We start from the raw sequence: 18,719 nt of genomic DNA on the forward strand, positions 1-18,719 counted from the left end.
CCCATCGTAGCATCCTTCTTCCTTCAACTCCTGTTGCTCAATCTATACCTGCTGTACAATTTCTGATGATCTCTCTGTCTATTATTATGATAAACCCAGCTCATTTGCAAACATCTGGATTCTGCCAGGCTTTTGTTTATGTTCCCGCAAGTAAAAGTCTGATGAAAGATGTCCACATTTTTATAATCAAACAAAATCAAGTAAGTGTTGAACGTTCTTTTTCAGTACTGTAAGATACAAAGCAGTGGAGTGACACTAAACCGGTGTATGTGGGGTTTAATTATTCATTCATTTTCACAAACCTTTACAGTAGAAAGAAACCACGGCAAGCCTGCTGCTCTCAGCGGAGTATACAGCAATCACCTGTTTCTGTCTCTTTTTTCCCCTCACTCACTTCCTCCTGTCAGTCTAGCTTGTCTCTAAATTATGCCTTACCCCTGCAGGTGCCAACGTCTCTCTGAAATGATTATTTCTACCACACAGAAGATTGCTTTTGGTAATTATATGTATCATAATTAAATTTGATGAACTCCTCTGAGACATAAAATCTCATTTGACCCAGGTGCTGCATTTCTCTGCCTATACACAAAAGGAGAAATGTCTTCTACTATTAAGAGAGATATACTCGGAGTCTTGCATCTGACATCTTGATTAAGCAAAGGGGTATTTTCACATTTACCAAATTCACTAGGTTCCGTCAATAACTTAATTACTGAACAAGAGAAATGCAAATTGCCCTTTGTTACAATGGAATAAATTGAGAAGGATTAACTATGTTGTTGTGTAATGGCCAAACTCTTTTCTTTTGAAGGAAGAAAAAGAAGCTGAAAGTCAATACCCATTCAGCCACAAATGGCTGCCTGCATCAGAGGCCTTGATGTGCTTTGCCACTCCTTACGCAGGCAGGCAGGCAGGCAGGCAGGCAGAGTATTCTACTCATTTACAGTTTTTTCATACCTATGAATCGCCTGCTTTTTTTCCCACTGAGAAACTGGGTGGTAGATACATTGGCTATGAAATTCACATGAAGAGGAAGTGCTATAAATGATTTCAGAGCCTCTCGAGTTCTGCTCTTCATGCCCCAGGAGACTCTGCCTCACCTCTTGTCTGTCGTTCCTTTAAATGCATGCCTTTCTTTTAGGAATAGCTTTTTGTTGTAGAGATGTGTGGATCAGACTCTACTACTTTTAGCAGTGCTTTTTAACATCTTCCAGGATCCATGCTCTTTTTGTTTTTACCATTTTTCTTCCTTTTTTCCTCTTTTTTTTAAATACAGATGAAGAACAAATCTGCTGCTGATCCGTACTGTAACTGAGTAGTTGGCTTAACTGACACCAAAACACTATCGTTCGGATCCCTTCACCAGATATCCAGAGACTTTCAGTGTCAATATTATCCATGCTTTTGACATGTAGCTGCAGCCTTTCTTTCTAATTTTATTGTGATTTGGGTAATTACCATCATTCTGTATATTAACATGATAGCTCGAAAAGTTTGAAATGAAATCTTATAAAACTTTGTAGGGGTGTAGTGTGGGGTCATGTTAACAATTCAATAAAATCTGCCTTACATTCACCAAGGTCTTCGAGACCAACTTAATGATTTATTGAACAAAAATTGACAAAAAGCCTCATAACTTAAAAACTGTGATTCTTATAAGTTTGGTGCGTATTTACAAGATTCATTTAATTTAAATTTCATATATCATATCACGCTTTACCTCTGACCTCTTCTCTAGGGTTAATAGGTCAAAAATATGATGATGTTAACTATGTTTCTTACTGCCATTGTTTGCATTGGTAACTTGAAGGCATAAAGGGAATGATACATGGGGATTATAAATATCACATTATATTATTATTTTTTTGTACATTACAGTAACACGTTATACAATTTTAAAACACATATGTTTTGGGGGGTTTCTTAGGGGTATTTCCTTTCTTAGGGGAAACATATTGCACTTGTTTTACTTCAATACAAACTTCTTAGAGTGTGTTTAAAAAGAAAAAAGAAAATAAAATTAACATATACAAAATTCAATACTATCACGGCCCAGAGAATGAGCTGCCTTGGTGGAGATTTGTATTCTCAAAGTGCTTCTTGTTTATCATTCATTTCTGCCTACTCTGCACATACATCGATAAATGTGTTTACTGAGGGATTTCATAGTATGAAAATAATTTAATAATATGTTTATTTTTTTACACCAAAGGAGGAACTATCATATAAAAGAGTCAAGTTCTAAAACTTTTTGTCTCCTCTGGTGGATCTTTTTTTTTTGTTACTTCTCAGCCACCCATAATTTGTATGTTTTTGTAAACCAATGCACATCAGAAAACAACACGAGCCTCCACAAAGCATTTTGTGCTCTGGACTTTGCCGAGGCCGCTAAGATTACTGCAAATATGGAAAGAGCTTACTGAGGTCCTGCAGGCAGCATGCGCTTAGATTAGAGTTTAGGCTATGAACAATCCCACTAGGCGAGCAAGCAGCCACTTGAGATTAAAAAATATATATTTTAACTCAAGTCATGTTACTTTTGTTGTGTTTTGCTAAATAAATGTTATTTTAAAAATGCATCGACACGCGCAGGTAAGTATCTGTAAATAAAAGTACGACTTGAAGGATTTGTGAAATGCTTACTTTCAGTTCTAGCATTCCCCCACTGCAAGGGCTCTGTCTTTGTCCCATAGTTCACTATGTTCCTGCACTGTCCTTCACTCAGTATTCACATCGAGATTTCTACTCTTCACACTCGGATCTGCACCGCTGGATGGATTGCTTTTTCTCCAACTCTCTCCCTTTCTATCTGCAGGAGTTCCCTGCTGCGCACCAATCCTTTCTTGCAGGTGATTGCTCAAGGAATATTGATTAAGGCAAAGATTTGCTGCTGAGAAGCCACTTTTCAAACTTCCTGTGACTTTAATGTGAAATAAAGTGATGTGACTCCCTCATCAGTGATAAACACCCTGTTATGGATGAAGTGTACTTTAAAGTGAAGACTGTCTGTACGAATCTCTGTCTTCATCTATTTGGCTTTTTGTCAGCCTCGATATGTCTATCTCATCCCATTTGTCTTACACACATACACTCACAGGCAGCTTTCACACCTAATATAACGTAGTGCTTCTTGTCAGGACAGCAATATCTTCCTCTGTCTTTCTAATTGCTCTGATTAAAGTGACAAACAGGCTCATTTTAGCTAAAGGCATATAGGGAAGGATACTATTAAGAATGTCACCATATCAATGGTCATTACATCTGTTTAACTATTAGGGGAACAATAGCCTGCAATTAAACCATTTACATGACCTTGAACTGTTATGAACTGCTGTAATTATATCTCCTTAGAAATGTGTGGTTGTATTTGTCGTACATTTTATTCAACAGACAGCAACCAAATTTCAGTTTCAACAAACCTCGGTTAGTCAAAGCCGTCTTCTCCAAAAGATATGAAAACATACTGCTCACTGAGCTGGGAAGCATGCTAACTTCACTGCAATATGGTCAGAGGAAAAGGGATCTTGGCAAGTTGTAAACAAGACAATATGTTCATTTTGATTATCCATCTAGTTCTTAGGTAAAAACCGAAAGTGAATGCCTGTTTTGTGTTAATGATAATCCTTTCCTGCATATAAAGAGTGGAACAACATAGTTGAAGCCAGGGATGCAGTTCTTAGCCAGACTCTGATATCTGGTCTGGTTTTGGTCATCCAAACTGGAAGACAGAGAGAGAGAGAGAGAGAAAAAAGACATACTATACTCAAAAAGAAAATTGACTTTTCCTTTAGGGGAGCAGTTGATAGGTAAACACATAGAGCGACTTATCAATCCTAGAAAATTGTTATGTTTTTTTCTTACTTCACACTGCATGGAGCAAGTCCATCTGCGCTACATAGTGATGGTTGGTGTGATTAGACGTAGAAAACAACTTCAGACTTCCAACCAGCTAGGACATGCTGCTGTTTCACCTGCTGGTACTTGAGCATCAATTTTAAAGTCAGGTTTGTGTTTGTGAGTGAATGTCTGTTTTTTTTTTTGTTTGTAATTCTAATGTGGTAACTACGCTATACTAGACAGATTTATCTCAATTAAAAAGTGTTACCAGATAAAAATGGGTTTGGATTTCTCCTGCAACACTAAAATCTCATTCTATTCTGAAGAATGAAAAACAAGCTAAAAGTCTGTGTTGTCTGATATAGTAACTGGGGACTTCATTTAGTTTAACTGCAGGAAGAATCTGACCTATATCAGAAGCAGGCTTCCAGAGCTTTTTGTTTTGGGTTTTGATTTTGGATTAAGTGATAACACCAGTGTGACAAAGCTTCTGTCTGATATGCTTCCATTTGTTTGTATTGAGGCTTTGACTATTTAACATAATAGTAAATTACTAAGCAGACAGATAAATGTCTTTTTTTAAAAAAACAAAAAACAAATTAGGCTGGTTGTCTTCATTTCACTCACAGCACTCTTTTTATACTCATCTACACAAACACAGGTATGATTATCAAACCACGTCTCTCTCCACCTGTGTCAACACTATGCTAATCTAATATGACGTTACATAAAACACAACACAAACTGTGCATGTAGCAAAATGACAAACATAGAATAACTCATTATGGAGCAACAACCCCAAACTGTGCTACACATGAGAAACTTCACACCCTCTTTGGGATGCTACACATCCACTGCTCATCAATTTCAAATTTAAAGCCAAAAGCATTTCATTTCCTAACAGAGTTTTTATGGTGAAACATTAGCAGAAATATGAATGTGCAAAAAAAACGTCAGTCGTTTTCGGGCAGTTCAAAAAGACTTAGGAAAAGAAAAGAATGCTGCTCAAAGGCTCTGGACAAAGTTATTATGTTGCTAAAGTGGGTTTAGCTAAAGAATCATCTTAAAGTTTTGGCCATGGACACTATAAAGAAATGCTTACCCTTCTGGCTGAAGTGACGATGCAGTTTAACTCTCACCATCATGAAGCAATGCTAGAAATGAGAATTAATGTAAGTTGAGTTACAGTAGAATCTTAAACTCATTTTGATCATTTTAGTAAAGCTCATGATTAAATAAAGGATGCTTCATTTTGTATCTGCTTTGGTATAGGATACAATGGGGCATTCATCATAAAAGAAAATGAGAGAATGCTGCCCTACATTTTAAGGCAATGCACATTAATACAAATTATGGACATGGATTAGCTTAATAAAAAAATAAATTCTATATTGGATATTGGATAAGCAGGAAACGAAAAAGGAAAAGAAAACAAGTCTTCTTTTTAAAATAACCTCAGCAATGAATCGATTATTTCGAATGGTTGTTCACACTTAAATAGCTTTTAGTAGTTCATTAGTTCAGTAGTGCATTCAGGTTTTCTTATCACTGTAGTTCCTTGTTTCCTAATTTCTTTGAAGACCTAATTTCTCCAAGACATCTTCAAGTGGTTAATATGTGATAAGACAAGACATATGATCAAGACATACTAATAAAAAAATCATCTGGCCCTTAGCAGGTTTTGAAATTATTTCAATACAACCTCTGATAAACAGCAACGTGTTATTTAGGAGAAATGAAGCCAAAATGCAGAAGCAGTGTGTGAAAAACGAAGTACACTCCTAAATTCAGTAGCTTGTAGAGACCACCTTCAACAGCAATAACTTTTTTGTGGAGGAACTTTAGCCCACTCTTCTTCAAAACATTCTTTCAGTTCATTGAGGTTTGTGGGTTTTTGTTTATGCACAGGTTTCTTAAGGTCCTGCCACAGCATTTCAATCAGGTTGAGGTCTGAACTGGATCATTGCAGCACCTTGACTCTTCTTTTCATCCGTTTTGTTGTAGATTTGTTGCTGTGCTTGTGATCATTGTACTGCTGTGTTATCCAGTTTCAGCCGAGCTTTAGCTGTCGCACAGACAGCCTCACATTTGACTTTGTATACTCTATATAGGTTATACATATATAGAGTTTATGTCTGACTTAATGACTGTAAGTGCCCAGGTCCTGTGGCTGCAAATCATCACCCCTCCACTACTGTGCTTGACAGTTGATATGAGGTCATTGTGCTACTATGCTGTGCTTGGTTTTCACCAAATGTGGTGCTGTGCATTATGGCCAACCATGTCCACTTAGGAAAAAGCATTATTTCTGAGGTTTTGTGGGTTGGTAAGATGCAATTTTGCAAACCTAAGTTGTGTTGACATGTTCGTTTTTTTAGATAGAAGATGTTTTCTTCTGGTGACCCTTCTAAACAAGACATACCTCAGTTGTTGTGTAATTATACTATTATGAACTCTATCGTCTAACCTGCTGCCTTAGCCCTGTGGAGTTTGAGACGTAGCTCTCTGAGTTTTTGCACTTCCTTTGAGCTTTGCACGGTCTAACTTTGGGTTCAATTTGCTGACTTGGCTCCACTCTTGGGAAGACTGGCAACTGTCTTGAACGTTTCCCATTTGTGAATAATCTTTGGAAATGGTCTTACAATCCTTCCCAAATTGATGGACAGCAAAAGTTCCTTATTTACGATCACTGCTGATGTTTTCCTCATTGCCACTGCATTAAAACACACTTAAAGCTTCCAGACCAGGAAACTGCCAAGACTTCTGATCCTATAGAGGTCCTCACACTTAATGATTCTCAGTTAATCAAGTGCTTTTTATTAGCAGCACCTGGCTGCTCTTTAGCTTCATAATTGGAAGCAGTAAGGGTATACTTTGTTTATTCTACAAGGTGTTTCTGCATTATGGAACAGTTTTTGGCAAATAAATAATTACAAACTCGTGTATCACGTGTTGTTGGACAGAAATAATCTTAACATCTGCTAAAGACCAGATGATTTTTTAATGTCCTGATACATATTGAAGGAGGTTTTACTTTTTCATTTTTATCATTACACTAAATTGTAATTTTTGGACTATTTAAAGGCCATTTGACATCCAAATTGGATGAAATGCAGACAAAGTGAGGTTTTTGATCCATTTTCAGTTTATTTCTTTATACCTGATTCTCTGGAGAAGAAAAAAAATTGCCAATAAACACATCAGCAATGACGCTGCCTGAAATTTCCATAAATGTGCAGTGCATTAAAGGCATCATGGATTCTGATCTTGCATTTTTCCTGATCTTCATTTTCCCACGAGACTAAGGCTCACGTCTTATCTCTTCTGTGCATGAGTAGCATCCTCGAGTTTCGCCTCTTATATCTCCATGAAGTCTATATTTTCTAGGTGTTTGTAGTAGAGAGACTCTTGTGTGGCCCAGAAACGTGATTTTGAAGCTCATGAAAGTTTATTTACCTCATTTTAATCCTAGCTTTTCTACATATACTCTTACTACTATTGTCATTGTTTGTTCTATACACACATCTCCAAGCAAACACCAACCAATGGGCGAGGACATGTTCTTTTAATCTCCTACAATCACAAAATACCAAAAGAGAGAGTATTTTCTGAAAGTATTGCATTTCTTCCAAACACTGGAGTTTCAGAGACTAAGAATTCATGCATAATTTCTTGAAGACAGAAGTTATGACAGAGAGAATTATTACACTGACATATTTTTTTTTTCTTTTACCGCTCATTAGATGTTGTATATGTCATTCACTGTCAGCACCAAGTAATATGTGATAAATCCAATTTCAAAAAAAAAAAAAAAAAATTCCAGGATTGATTTGCAAATCTCACAAACCCATACTTTATTCACAAACGAACATAGAAAACATCAATTTTTTTTAAAAAATATATTTTTTTGGCATTTTGCTTTTTTCAGATAGTAAAGGTGGAGACAGACAGAAAAGTGCAGAGAGAGAGGAAGACCTGCAGCAAAGGAACATCCCAGGCTGCTGCTTTCTGGCCATGCGGTGTATGGCCCACTCACCCACTGAGCTAAACTGGCACCCCAACATCAAATGTTTCAACAGAGTGAGAAAATGTACAGGACCATCTTTACCACTGTGTAATATCCTATTCTTTTAACTACAGACATTAAATCTCTGGGAACAGAGGAGACCAGCTAGGAGTGGGATGTTTTCCCATTCTTTGCTGTTCTAGGAATCTTAGCAGCTCAACAGTCCTGGCTCTACTTTATTACATCTTTTCATTTTATGGTCCATCAAATGTTTTTAGTTGGCGAAAGGTCTGGACTGCAGTTCAGCATCCTCATGCTATCAGAGTTGTGGGCTTTTGAACTGAGCACTGATAACTGTAAGTCCCTCTCCTCTTTCTTCCTTTTAGCTCAGTTTAAATGAGCTTTGGCTCAGATAAGGCGGCAGTGTTTCTGGATCGTGTTTACATATAGCTTTAACCTGCATTTTTGGATGGCACTGTGAAGTGTGTTTACAGACTGGGATTTCTGGTAGTGTTCCTGAGAGAAGTGCAGTGATTTCTATCCCAGAATCAGGCCTATTTATCAGCCTGAGGGCCTGAAGATCATGGGCACCCGATACAGACTTTTTCATTTGTCGCTTGTGCACAGAGATTACTCGAGATTCCCAGAAACATTTGATGATATTACGCACTGTGTGTTCACACTTTTACATTGAAGAACATGCAGATTGATGAACTTCTCCTCATCTTTCTCTGAGAAACTCTGCCTCTCCAAGATGCTCTTTTTATACCCACTCAAGTTACTGACTTGCTACTAGCTAAGCAAAACTTCCCTCTAGCTTTTGTTTTGTTTTTCTTTTTACTACCACTTACTTTTCCAGCCTTTTGTTGAAATGGTACATTTTCTCTGTTTAAACATTTAATAAAGTTTTTTCTAACTTACACAGCTTTTTTCGGACTTTCTTTTTGTAAATACGTCCACATTTTTAATTATCCAATTCCTTACAAAACAACTTCCACCACCTATTCTGTTTCATCCTTTCATACACTCCAATAAAAATGACAAAGTGACGACTGAAACACTTTATTTAATATAACAAATATGAGACGTGAGAAAACTGACTGTTTCATCTTGTTGGCTTCCTCTCTTTTTTTGGCACAGCCCCTGCACAGCAGTCTCTCTGCTAATATGAATCTGGATGTTATCAATCAATTAGAGTCAATAAACAGTTATGGAGCAATGCTGTGAGTTGGATACATCCCTATATCTTTTGACTCACCTCATTAACCATATCATTACTGTGTAGCATGCTTTCCGGCGTGTGAAGTGCCCTAGAAGTGTCTCTGTGGCAACTAGGAATTATGAGAGTAGTGAAACTGCTGGTGGGGTTTTTATGCATGTGGCTGAGACACAAATACTATATAAGATTTCAGATGGGAGGATAATTTCCACTAGTTTGTCATAATATTGTCACTTATTTTTTTTTTTTTTTTGGAGAGACATTTTTTGTGTTTGCATGTAATGCGAGTGACTGCCCGTTTATTAGTGGCTGATGGCTTTTAACATGTGCTGCCAGCCAGACTGTGGTGACAAAAGCTGTTTATTTCCTTAGCCATTATGAAGCCAAGCATTAGACGTCACACCACACTCAAGCACAGTGCTGACAGGGATAGGGATACTGGATAATAACCTTCCTCTCTCCTTTCTTGACTCACTATTAATGAAAACAGAATTATCGTTCAGTGAGTCACAGACTCTGATGTGATTGACTTGTTTTCCAAGGCGTTTATTGAGTGCATTTTAGTACAATAGTTCTCAGAAAGTTACAGCTTACAAACTCTTGACACATACTTGTCACAATTTACAAGTGGCTGCTATACACAAACTAAAAAAAAGAAAAGAAAAAGAAAACCAATGTACCTGTGCACACAATGTCTGTACACACAAATGTGCCTGATATGCATACATCCATTCTCTCTTGAACACACAAACAAATAAACTGTGACATGTGCACACTCACAGTCAGCTCCCCCCATCCACTGCTCATCACAGAGAGAGGTTGTGACTGGTATACTCAAAACGTTTGGCTTCACCTGTTCTCACTGGCCCGCTGCGATTCTTCTTGGTGTTCACTGTGCGCATCCATGAGAATATAATTGTGAAGTGCCGGGTGTATGCCGTTTTTATAAGTGTGTAAATCTTTGAGTTCCCAGTCTGAAACAGAGGAGAAAAAGGAGAACGGAGAAGTTTAACGAGTTTCGTTTTGCAAGGAGTCACGCCAAATCATTTTCGGCCTCACGTCGTTCTGATCCATAAATGACAGGCATGATTTTTGCTGCTAAAAGCATCGTTGGTCACTTTTCAGACAGTTGCAGCACATGGAACGTTTAACAAGCAAGTTCTTGTGTTTTCTATCAGTGTGTGATGAATGGCTCCCATATGAAACAGCTTTCAGAGGAAGATGGCGAACCGCCTCTCCATTCATCACACTGGAGTGTCATTACAGTCAGATATTTAGAAAGACAAACAGAGCAAATGGAGAAAAAAAAAAGAATTACACTTTTGTATAATGAATACATTCTATCATCTCATTCACAGGCTCTTGGGTTGAAAAGCAAATACATGAGACTGAGCTGAATAGAGGACTAATGCATTCAAATTGATTCACTGGCTTCAGTGAAAGGGATTTATGCCAATCTTGAGGAGCTTGTGATTATATTTAGGAATACTCGGTAAATCAATGACTCGGAGAATTGAATAGAAAAAGCAATTGATTTTGCCCGTGAGCCAAACCAATTGCTTGATTACAGTATTTTCCATTACCAAACTAAAGCAAATTAACATTTATATAATGAAAGAGATGTTGCCACATAAACCACACTGCGAGATAAAAGAGTTTGATTCACTTCAATGAACTAACTTTCTTACTTTCATCAAAACCATCCTTTGTTCATGCCATGTCTGCCATGCAACCCCGCCCTCCTATTAACTGAATCATCCTCCTCTTTCTATCACATATGCACACACTCTGTCGGGTTTCAGCCCACTTTCTTCTCATTAAGCATCAGCCTGGAAACCAGACGTGAGAATAAACTAGCTGAGGGTTCCTCAGTGTGTGTGTGTGTGTGTGCGCGCGCATGTGTTTGTGAGTGTATTTGTTTTTTATGCTCCCATCAATCTCCCTCCCCGTGGCTGATCAGATGCCCGTCAGACAGGGGGCCTTAGCAGGTGTTTTCACCCCTGCCTGGGCCCACTAGAGCATGGAGCCAACCATTTCTCAGGCCAGCTCTGGCCCAACTCAGCTCCAGACACAGCCCAGGACAGCTTGGTTACACCCAGGATAAACGAGCTGGAGATCTGCCAGCCAGCGGGAGTAGTCGGGGAGAGAGGGCAGGACAGACAGAGGAGGAGGAGGAGGATGACTTGAGAGGGCTAAGTACACTTAATAATCTGCTAATGGGCCTGCCATCAATTTCTAATTTTGGATGCAAGGTGGTTAGGACCATCGTCACTCATGTCTGTTCAAATAGAGCCAAAAGGGATTTCAGCAGGGTCACAGCTACTGCAAAGAATTGATACCAAAATAGTCCATAATTGCGAGCTACAAGGCTGTTCTACCAAGCCTGTACTGAAAAACTGTTGACTCTCATTTTTAAAGACCATTGTTTGTAATGGTTTTATTTAAACACCAACATTGCTATTGGTTTCCAAAAGTCTGGCCCTGAGGCAAATGACCAGCAAAAGGAAAAATAAGACTAACAGCAAAATCACAAGCATCATCATTGCCATGCTAAGAAAGAGAATCATCCTTGTGCACAACTCAGAACTATCCCTTAAATATATCCCAATATAATGACTTTTGGGAATAATGTAGAGACCTTACAAGATTAGTACATTTCTAAGTGACAATTCATGCAGCCGAGAGTTATAGAAATATTCCCACAAGTACCGTGGCAATTTCCTTCAACTTGCCTAGCTATTTGGCAACTGCATATAGTGAGAGTGCACAGATGAACTCAGCAGCTTAGCTACAGCAGTCGATTGGAGGCTGTGGTACGCTGTGAGCAGTGTGCCCATGTGGGCTGTTTAAGTCTGTGTGTTCCTCGAAATGGCATCGGGTGTCTGTTGGCAAACTTCAGCCCAGATGTTCATTTTTCACCGTGTAGAGAAATGATGCTGATTCGCAGTGATTTCCAGAGCCCGCTCTCCTATGCGTTTCAAACTCACAGAAACTCTCAACACGGCCAAGACATTTGCAGCACCCACGAGAAACATTAACTAGATTTGCCCGAAATAAAATGTACCACATATAGAGCTACTCGACTCCAAGTTGTGTCCTTCCTGCGCGATCAGCTGGCACTCACCGTGAATTTGAGCCAGTCCCGGGGCAGGAAACGGAGGATGATTCCCCGTGTGGATGGTGCTGACCGCTCCCGAGACAAACAACAGGTCAAGAAAGAAGATGAAACATAAAACATATCTGTACAACTAAGTGCTCACCAGCAAGAGACAGCATGTGTACACCCACATTTAACATTACCCCCAGTTAATGGATAGTTTCTCAGTTATTTTAACTCCTACAGCAATTTTCATACAATTCTACAATACCAATTCTTCAGCCATTCTTTTTACATTTTCTCCAGTCAGCCCAAATTGTCCTTAAAACCCTGGAGCAACGAGACATACAACCCAGTGCCCACTGTTCAGTTATCCAAAGGAAACTGGAATCAAACATTGCATGTGTCTCAGTCAGAATTCAGTCAACATGTCTTTGCCAAAAATGCAAGCATAGAGTTCTGTACATACATATGCATTTATATCACCTTCAATATGAAGGTTTATTATGAAAGATATAATCATATTTAGCAAGAGATAAACATATTTATATTCTCTGAAAGTGGGTGGCTTGGGTTAAGAAGTCCTATAGCAAGGCCCTCCACCCAAGACTCCACAGGTAGTGTTAAAGATAAAATACAAGTGGACTGCATCTTGCTATAATGATAAAACAGACAAACAAACACATGGTAAAGGATAAAAATATAACTAAGCTCTGATCTTTTTTTTGTTTTTTGTTTTTTTGTTACCAGTCCATTTACAATACACTTTTTAAAACATTTTTTAAACAAGTACAACATGATGTGAAAGTTGAAAATGGTGCTCTGCTGTACATCCCTGTATGCTTCTCCCTCTAATTATTTCCACTGGTAGGTGTTTTGTTTTGTTTTTCTTCTTTTTTTCTTCTTCTTCTGGAACCTATTTCTCGCCAGGTCGAGGCATCATCATTGCACAGACTGAAGACAGGATGGGTAAAATCACACGTCACATGTTTCTAAATGCCTCACGTTTCAGTTTAAAGTTTTAACACCTTCTAGTCCACGTGAAGCAGAAGTACAGTATCACTCACTTTACCACAGTCTGAAACTCTGAGAAGTTCTTTGTGTTGATGTCTGATTGTTGGTTATTTTGGTTCAAAATGGCATGAATGGTAGTTCATAACCACAACAACGGACATCGATCTCCCTTTTGTGATGAATGGATAAACAGTATCAAGTCTGGACCCTGAACTCCTGTCGTGGATTGCATGAAGTGTGACAGCTGTTAACCATGTGGTAGTGTAGACCCTGGTCTCCTGTTGTCATGATAGTGGATTAGATTAAGACAATAGTTTCGACTCTGGCGCGTTCCGATGGATCGGGGGTCATTCGAGGGCTGCTATTTTTGTTGGTCCTTCGAATGCTGCCTGTTCCATGGCACAGCGCCTCTGGTAGTCATGCCATCGGCGTAGATGATTGGCTCATCTGCACCCTCATGGACTGGATATTAGTAAGGATTTTCTTCTGGTGGCCTGCCAGGGTCACTCCTATTCTCAGCAAGTCTCTACAGAGAAAGAAACATGGAGACAGAAAGTGAAAAGCAAGGTATTTTTGTTTCTTTCCCTTTTTTTTGTAGAAAAACACAGGATTTCCAATAATTTGGAGATAGGATAGATGATCTGAATATGAAGTGAAAACACCTGCAAGAAATCACCCATCACAACTCAACGAGCTCACACGGACTTAACGTCACTATAAATGAACGCACAATTTCAGAATGGAAAGCTAGTGGCAATGAACAAAACCCACAAATTTACCAAATTAATTCCATCTCTGTGAGAAGACGCAGCAGTGCGTGTTGCTTTGAATTGCAAAGACATTGCAGAAATGCTACCAAGCCCCGAGCATATATTTTTAATAAAAAATGTTGGAATGAATTTACATTTTCAACATAATTTTGTAGACCAAGCAACATTGTTAATTAAAATGGATGAAGTGCAATATTTGTGTGTGTTGGTACCACAAGTGCTTTGAGAAATGCTGTCATGACCAGCGCTTTGAAGCACTTCACAGACACAGCAGCGGCAGCAGAAGTGAAAATATGCATCTTTAAAATGTGTATTTAGAGGATACACATTCACCTCTTTTTTTTAGAACACTGTCAACACAAAATGTTTAATTATTAGTACAGATAAGAGTTGCAATACATAGCTTGCAAAGATGTACATTTTCTTACCACAGTGAGTGCGTTATTGCGTCTTACAATGTGTTGTATTTTTAATTCCCACCGAGGCTTTAACTTTGATGCAATCACTTGAGTCACTGGGTGCATTTATGCTAAAAATACATGCACTTGACACTGAGTCATTTTATAAAAGCGTGCCCATCAAGAGCCATATGGGTCTGAAAACCCATCATTTGCACATAAGCAGGTGAACTCACTCTGAAGTCATTTGTGCCACCAGCTGCAGGGAGGTAAAGCCTGAGTTGAGGAAGTTGTCTCTGTACTGGCTCATCTTGATGGCAGCGAGCCAGTCCTCGACTGAGCTGAAGGTGTTGACGTCGGGTATGGATCTGTCCAGCAGTGGCTGAGAGGGCCTGGTGCAGAGGAGAACACCAAGAGCAAGGCGGGGAGGAAGATGAGATATAGTTGGGCTTTGATGCAATATTAAGCACAGACTTAAAGAGAAGGAGAGTAAAGTTGATACTGGTGTTTTCATGGGTGCATGCCACAGGGTGCAAGGAAACTATTATTAGTGAATATTGGACTGTATTCCAAATATTAAGTGTAAAGGGATTCAGTATCATGAGGCACATCTGCCACTCGATCTTTGAATGGCACACAATAAGGTTTTTTTTGCAGGTAAGGGTAACTGGTCGCAATTGCTTGGCTTTAAAATATGTGTAAGCCTGGAAAAAAAATAGTGCAGGAACCTGAAACTCACAGTTCACGGACAGACAGACCACATCCAATCTGGCTGACGCTGAGAGAAACTGTGTGGACAGGTGCCAGAGATTGTACAAAACAAGTCCAGTATCTCACAAAAAAGTAAGAAAAAAAAAATACGTGCTCTGAATGTGTTCTGAATATATATGTAAATGAGGTGTTTCATTCCATTTTTTATCTTTTTGAAAACGTGTTTTGCTCCATCTTCACAGGGTAAAAAAGTGAGAGTTCCTGAAACCAGTGTTTAGGTTGGATAGGAGGAAGGAAAAGTGCAGTTTGACGCAATCAATAGCAATAAATTCATGCTTAATTCATGAGAAGATAAAACGGCACACATATGCATGCTAGGCTCATTTGAAATAAACAGTGTGTTAAAGACTACATGCATAAGGAGAAGCGTCAGTGTGTACTTAATGTCAGTTTTTGGATTAATTTGTTTCTTACGTGTTCAGATTTTTTTTTTTTTTTACTCACACTGCAGGAATATTGGCTACAGCTTTGAGGCTGGCGGGGTTACGGATCATCTTATCCAGAGTACTGACGATGTCTGTGAAGCGGGGTCGCACGTTGCGGTCTTTCTGCCAACAGTCCAGCATCAGCTGGTGCAAGGCGCTGGGGCAGTCCATGGGCGGTGGCAAACGGTAGTCCTGCTCAATAGCATTAATTACCTATGAGAGAGAAGGCAGGATGTTGTCTCTTACAAATGAAGATAGCTGCTAATTCCACAATATATACCGCACTTGCAGTATGTCTCTCAAACACTTACTGTCAGTAAGAGTGTTTTCTACAAGCTGGTTACAGTTTTTTTAATAATTTGACTTATTTTATGGCTGAAACTCAATCCTGCCTCATCACAATGCTACCAGAACCCAACTGCAACCCTAGCCATATGGACACTCCCTCTGGTCAATAAAGTGACAGTTTGCATTCAGGATGATGTGCCCTTCCTCTTGACTCTATCCAATCACATATCACTCCTATAGGACAGATTGAGGAAAGAGAGGGGACAGAGAGCAGGGGCAGTGTCACTAGAAAGGAGCCCCTGGGGGGGATGGGCAGATTGCATATAATTAACACTGCGAAGTACAGCCACTTGACACATGACTTTTAAAAGCTTCACAGGCTATCAGGACTCATTAAAAAGACGTTATGACAAAGAATTTAAGGGTAGTTAGAGTAAAAGACTTCTATTATAGGAGTTTGATCAGAACTTGACAGAAGTGGAGTATCTTCACCTTGTTTTGTTTTCTTTGTTAGTTATAAAAGGTTTTATTTTAAATAACACATAGACAATGAGATCACTTTAGATATATTTAATGGAAATATACAATGTTGATTCAGTAGCTACAAAACCAGATGCTGTAAAGACTAATGATTACCAAGATTGCTGCAAATTGATGGAACCGGTGCTCACAAATATCCACATTATCCACATTGTCTGTAGATTTAATCTTTTTTTTTTTTTTGCTTACTTGCAAGATGAAAGTCTGATGAAAGATCGTGTGTAAAAGATAGTCATTAAAAGTTAGGTGCTGCTCTGTATATTGCCAGCTCCACCCTGGAGTTGAGTGCACCTCAGCAGAATCTTGACAAATGGTGCATTAGAGAAGAGAACGCACAAGTGAGGGGATAGGAGTTAGGAGGGGGTATAGAGAGGGGCTTTGATGCAATATTAAGCAAAGGGGATTTCAAGAGAAGAGGAGAAACAGAGGTTATGGTGTTTGTGTGGATAAATGAGAGGATGCAGGATGGAGAAAGAAAGTGTGTGTGTGTGTGTGTGCGCAAATTTTTAGAGTGTGTTTTAAGTGTGTAAGAGAGTGTGGACTGAGCAGCCGGACATGCTGAGTGGTGCTAGTCCCACCAGGCAGTGTTTGCTGCTGGCCCACTGAGGCAACATCTGCTGGTTTGGACGGTCCTTGTGGAGTGAGGTCCATAGAGGCCTGATGGTTGGCTAGTTGTCGCACTAAGGGAGCTAAGGGAGAGAGACCTCATAGTATGGGACTATATCCAATGGTTGTGTGTGTTTGTGTTGGTGCCTGTGAGCGTGGACGTTATCCAAGCGGACATGGGGAACAAAGCAGAGCTCTCAGCAATCATTCATTGCTCTCAAAAGCTGGCCAGGAAGGAAAGGGGATAATGTGAGGCTGTGCCCATAATAAGTCTGCTTTCAAAGTCAGAGTCAAGGGCATCTTCAGTAATGATGCTTTGTGATGCAGGCTGATAAAAATGTGTGATTTATTACAGCTTCCTCCCTTATGAGTTACCCTTGATTGTGTATCTATAACCGCATCTGTACGGAAATGGCTGTTCAATTTAATGAGGCTGTTTACTCAGATTCAGGTTTATTCTTTGATCTATCGGAACTCGGAGACATGATAAAACTTAACTTAGATGTTGAGGTTTCGGGAACATCTCATGAAATGAGCGCTTAAAATCTTTAGTGCTGATTTTATGTTTAATTAGTACTTAACTGACTTTATGTTTTAAAACACCTGCTCGTCCCAACTGACTTGAACTCCATTTACAGTGTAATATCCTGCCCTGATACGCTTTTTCAAAATGAAATTATAATATTTAAGAAAGTATTTGTGTAGTTTTAACCACTTACATCCTGGTTGGACATGTCCCAGTAAGGCCTCTCTCCAAATGACATCACCTCCCACATGACGATGCCGTAACTCCACACGTCACTGGCCGAGGTAAATTTTCGGTAAGCGATGGCCTCTGGTGCTGTCCACCTCACTGGGATCTTCCCACCCTAAAAGAATAATAAAAATAGAGTTTAATTTCTAAGTTTAGATTATACATATTACAAAAAAATGAGCGTAGCCTTAAACCGCCCTTCTTTTAAAAGGCAAACAGGGGTAATACGTGTGGTTGCAAAAAGACTTCTGTTCCTCTAAAAGTCTATGAGAAAATAGCTTTCTGACGTGATTTGACTTGTCTGTGGTGGGTGTGGTTCAGGAGGTTGTCTGAATCAGAAGATCAGTGGTTCGATCCCCAGCAGTCTGCACATCAAAGGTTCCTTTGATTCTGAACCCCGAGTATCCCCTGATGGATGCAACCATGTGAGTGTGTGCAAATATTAGATAAGGTGCTTGGATACAGAAAAAAAGCACTTGGATGAATGAGGCTTAAAATGAAAAGCATTTTGAGCGCTCAGTCAGAGTATAAAAGCACTATATAGGCATATTTGAGGTCATACTATATAAAACATTAAGACTATTTAGTAAATTTCGGTCAATTCGAAGCTGAGAAAAGAGGATTATCCAGTATATGCTCATTGGCTACAGACTTGTGATTGACAGGTCAGCGAACGTGTGGTTTCACAATCAGATCTGCCACTCGCCATCAGATCCAGTTTAAACATGTCAAGACGGTGACGCTGAAAGTTCTGAACTGGAGGCCTAAAAAACAGTGATGTCTCAGTAGCTACATCCATCCTTTATACTGTCTATGGCTGAGATCGCTCTCTTGCAAAACAATATCCTTTTCAGCTTTAGTATGTTGAAGTCACTTTCCTGAAAACCACATCAGTACTCTCAGCTGTTCTACTCCATCCCTTTAACTCTTTATTCTCTCATCCAGCAAGTGCAGCCAAAAAACAGGGAAGATTCTGCCTCAGTATCAGCAGCAT

The 18,719-nt window shown here is 39.3% G+C and overlaps 1 protein-coding gene across 2 annotated transcripts in view; it reads right to left on the bottom strand.

Annotated features, from left to right (window-relative positions):
- Window positions 1–9,584: 9,584 nt before the first annotated feature.
- Window positions 9,585–18,719, bottom strand: part of ephb1 (EPH receptor B1) — a 154,848-nt gene continuing 145,713 nt past the window's right edge. For both annotated transcript variants that reach the window (XM_005476260.4, XM_013269921.3), the window contains exons 13-17: window positions 17,691–17,840; window positions 15,557–15,750; window positions 14,578–14,733; window positions 12,187–13,699; window positions 9,585–10,036 (exon numbers count right to left, since the gene is read on the bottom strand). In XM_005476260.4, coding sequence (XP_005476317.1) covers window positions 13,591–13,699; window positions 14,578–14,733; window positions 15,557–15,750; window positions 17,691–17,840 — 609 coding nt within the window. In that variant the 3' untranslated portion in view covers window positions 9,585–10,036; window positions 12,187–13,590. The remainder of the gene's footprint in view (window positions 10,037–12,186; window positions 13,700–14,577; window positions 14,734–15,556; window positions 15,751–17,690; window positions 17,841–18,719) is intronic.

This window comes from Oreochromis niloticus, linkage group LG18 (genome assembly GCF_001858045.2).
Source record: "Oreochromis niloticus isolate F11D_XX linkage group LG18, O_niloticus_UMD_NMBU, whole genome shotgun sequence".
NCBI classification, from domain to species: domain Eukaryota; kingdom Metazoa; phylum Chordata; class Actinopteri; order Cichliformes; family Cichlidae; genus Oreochromis; species Oreochromis niloticus.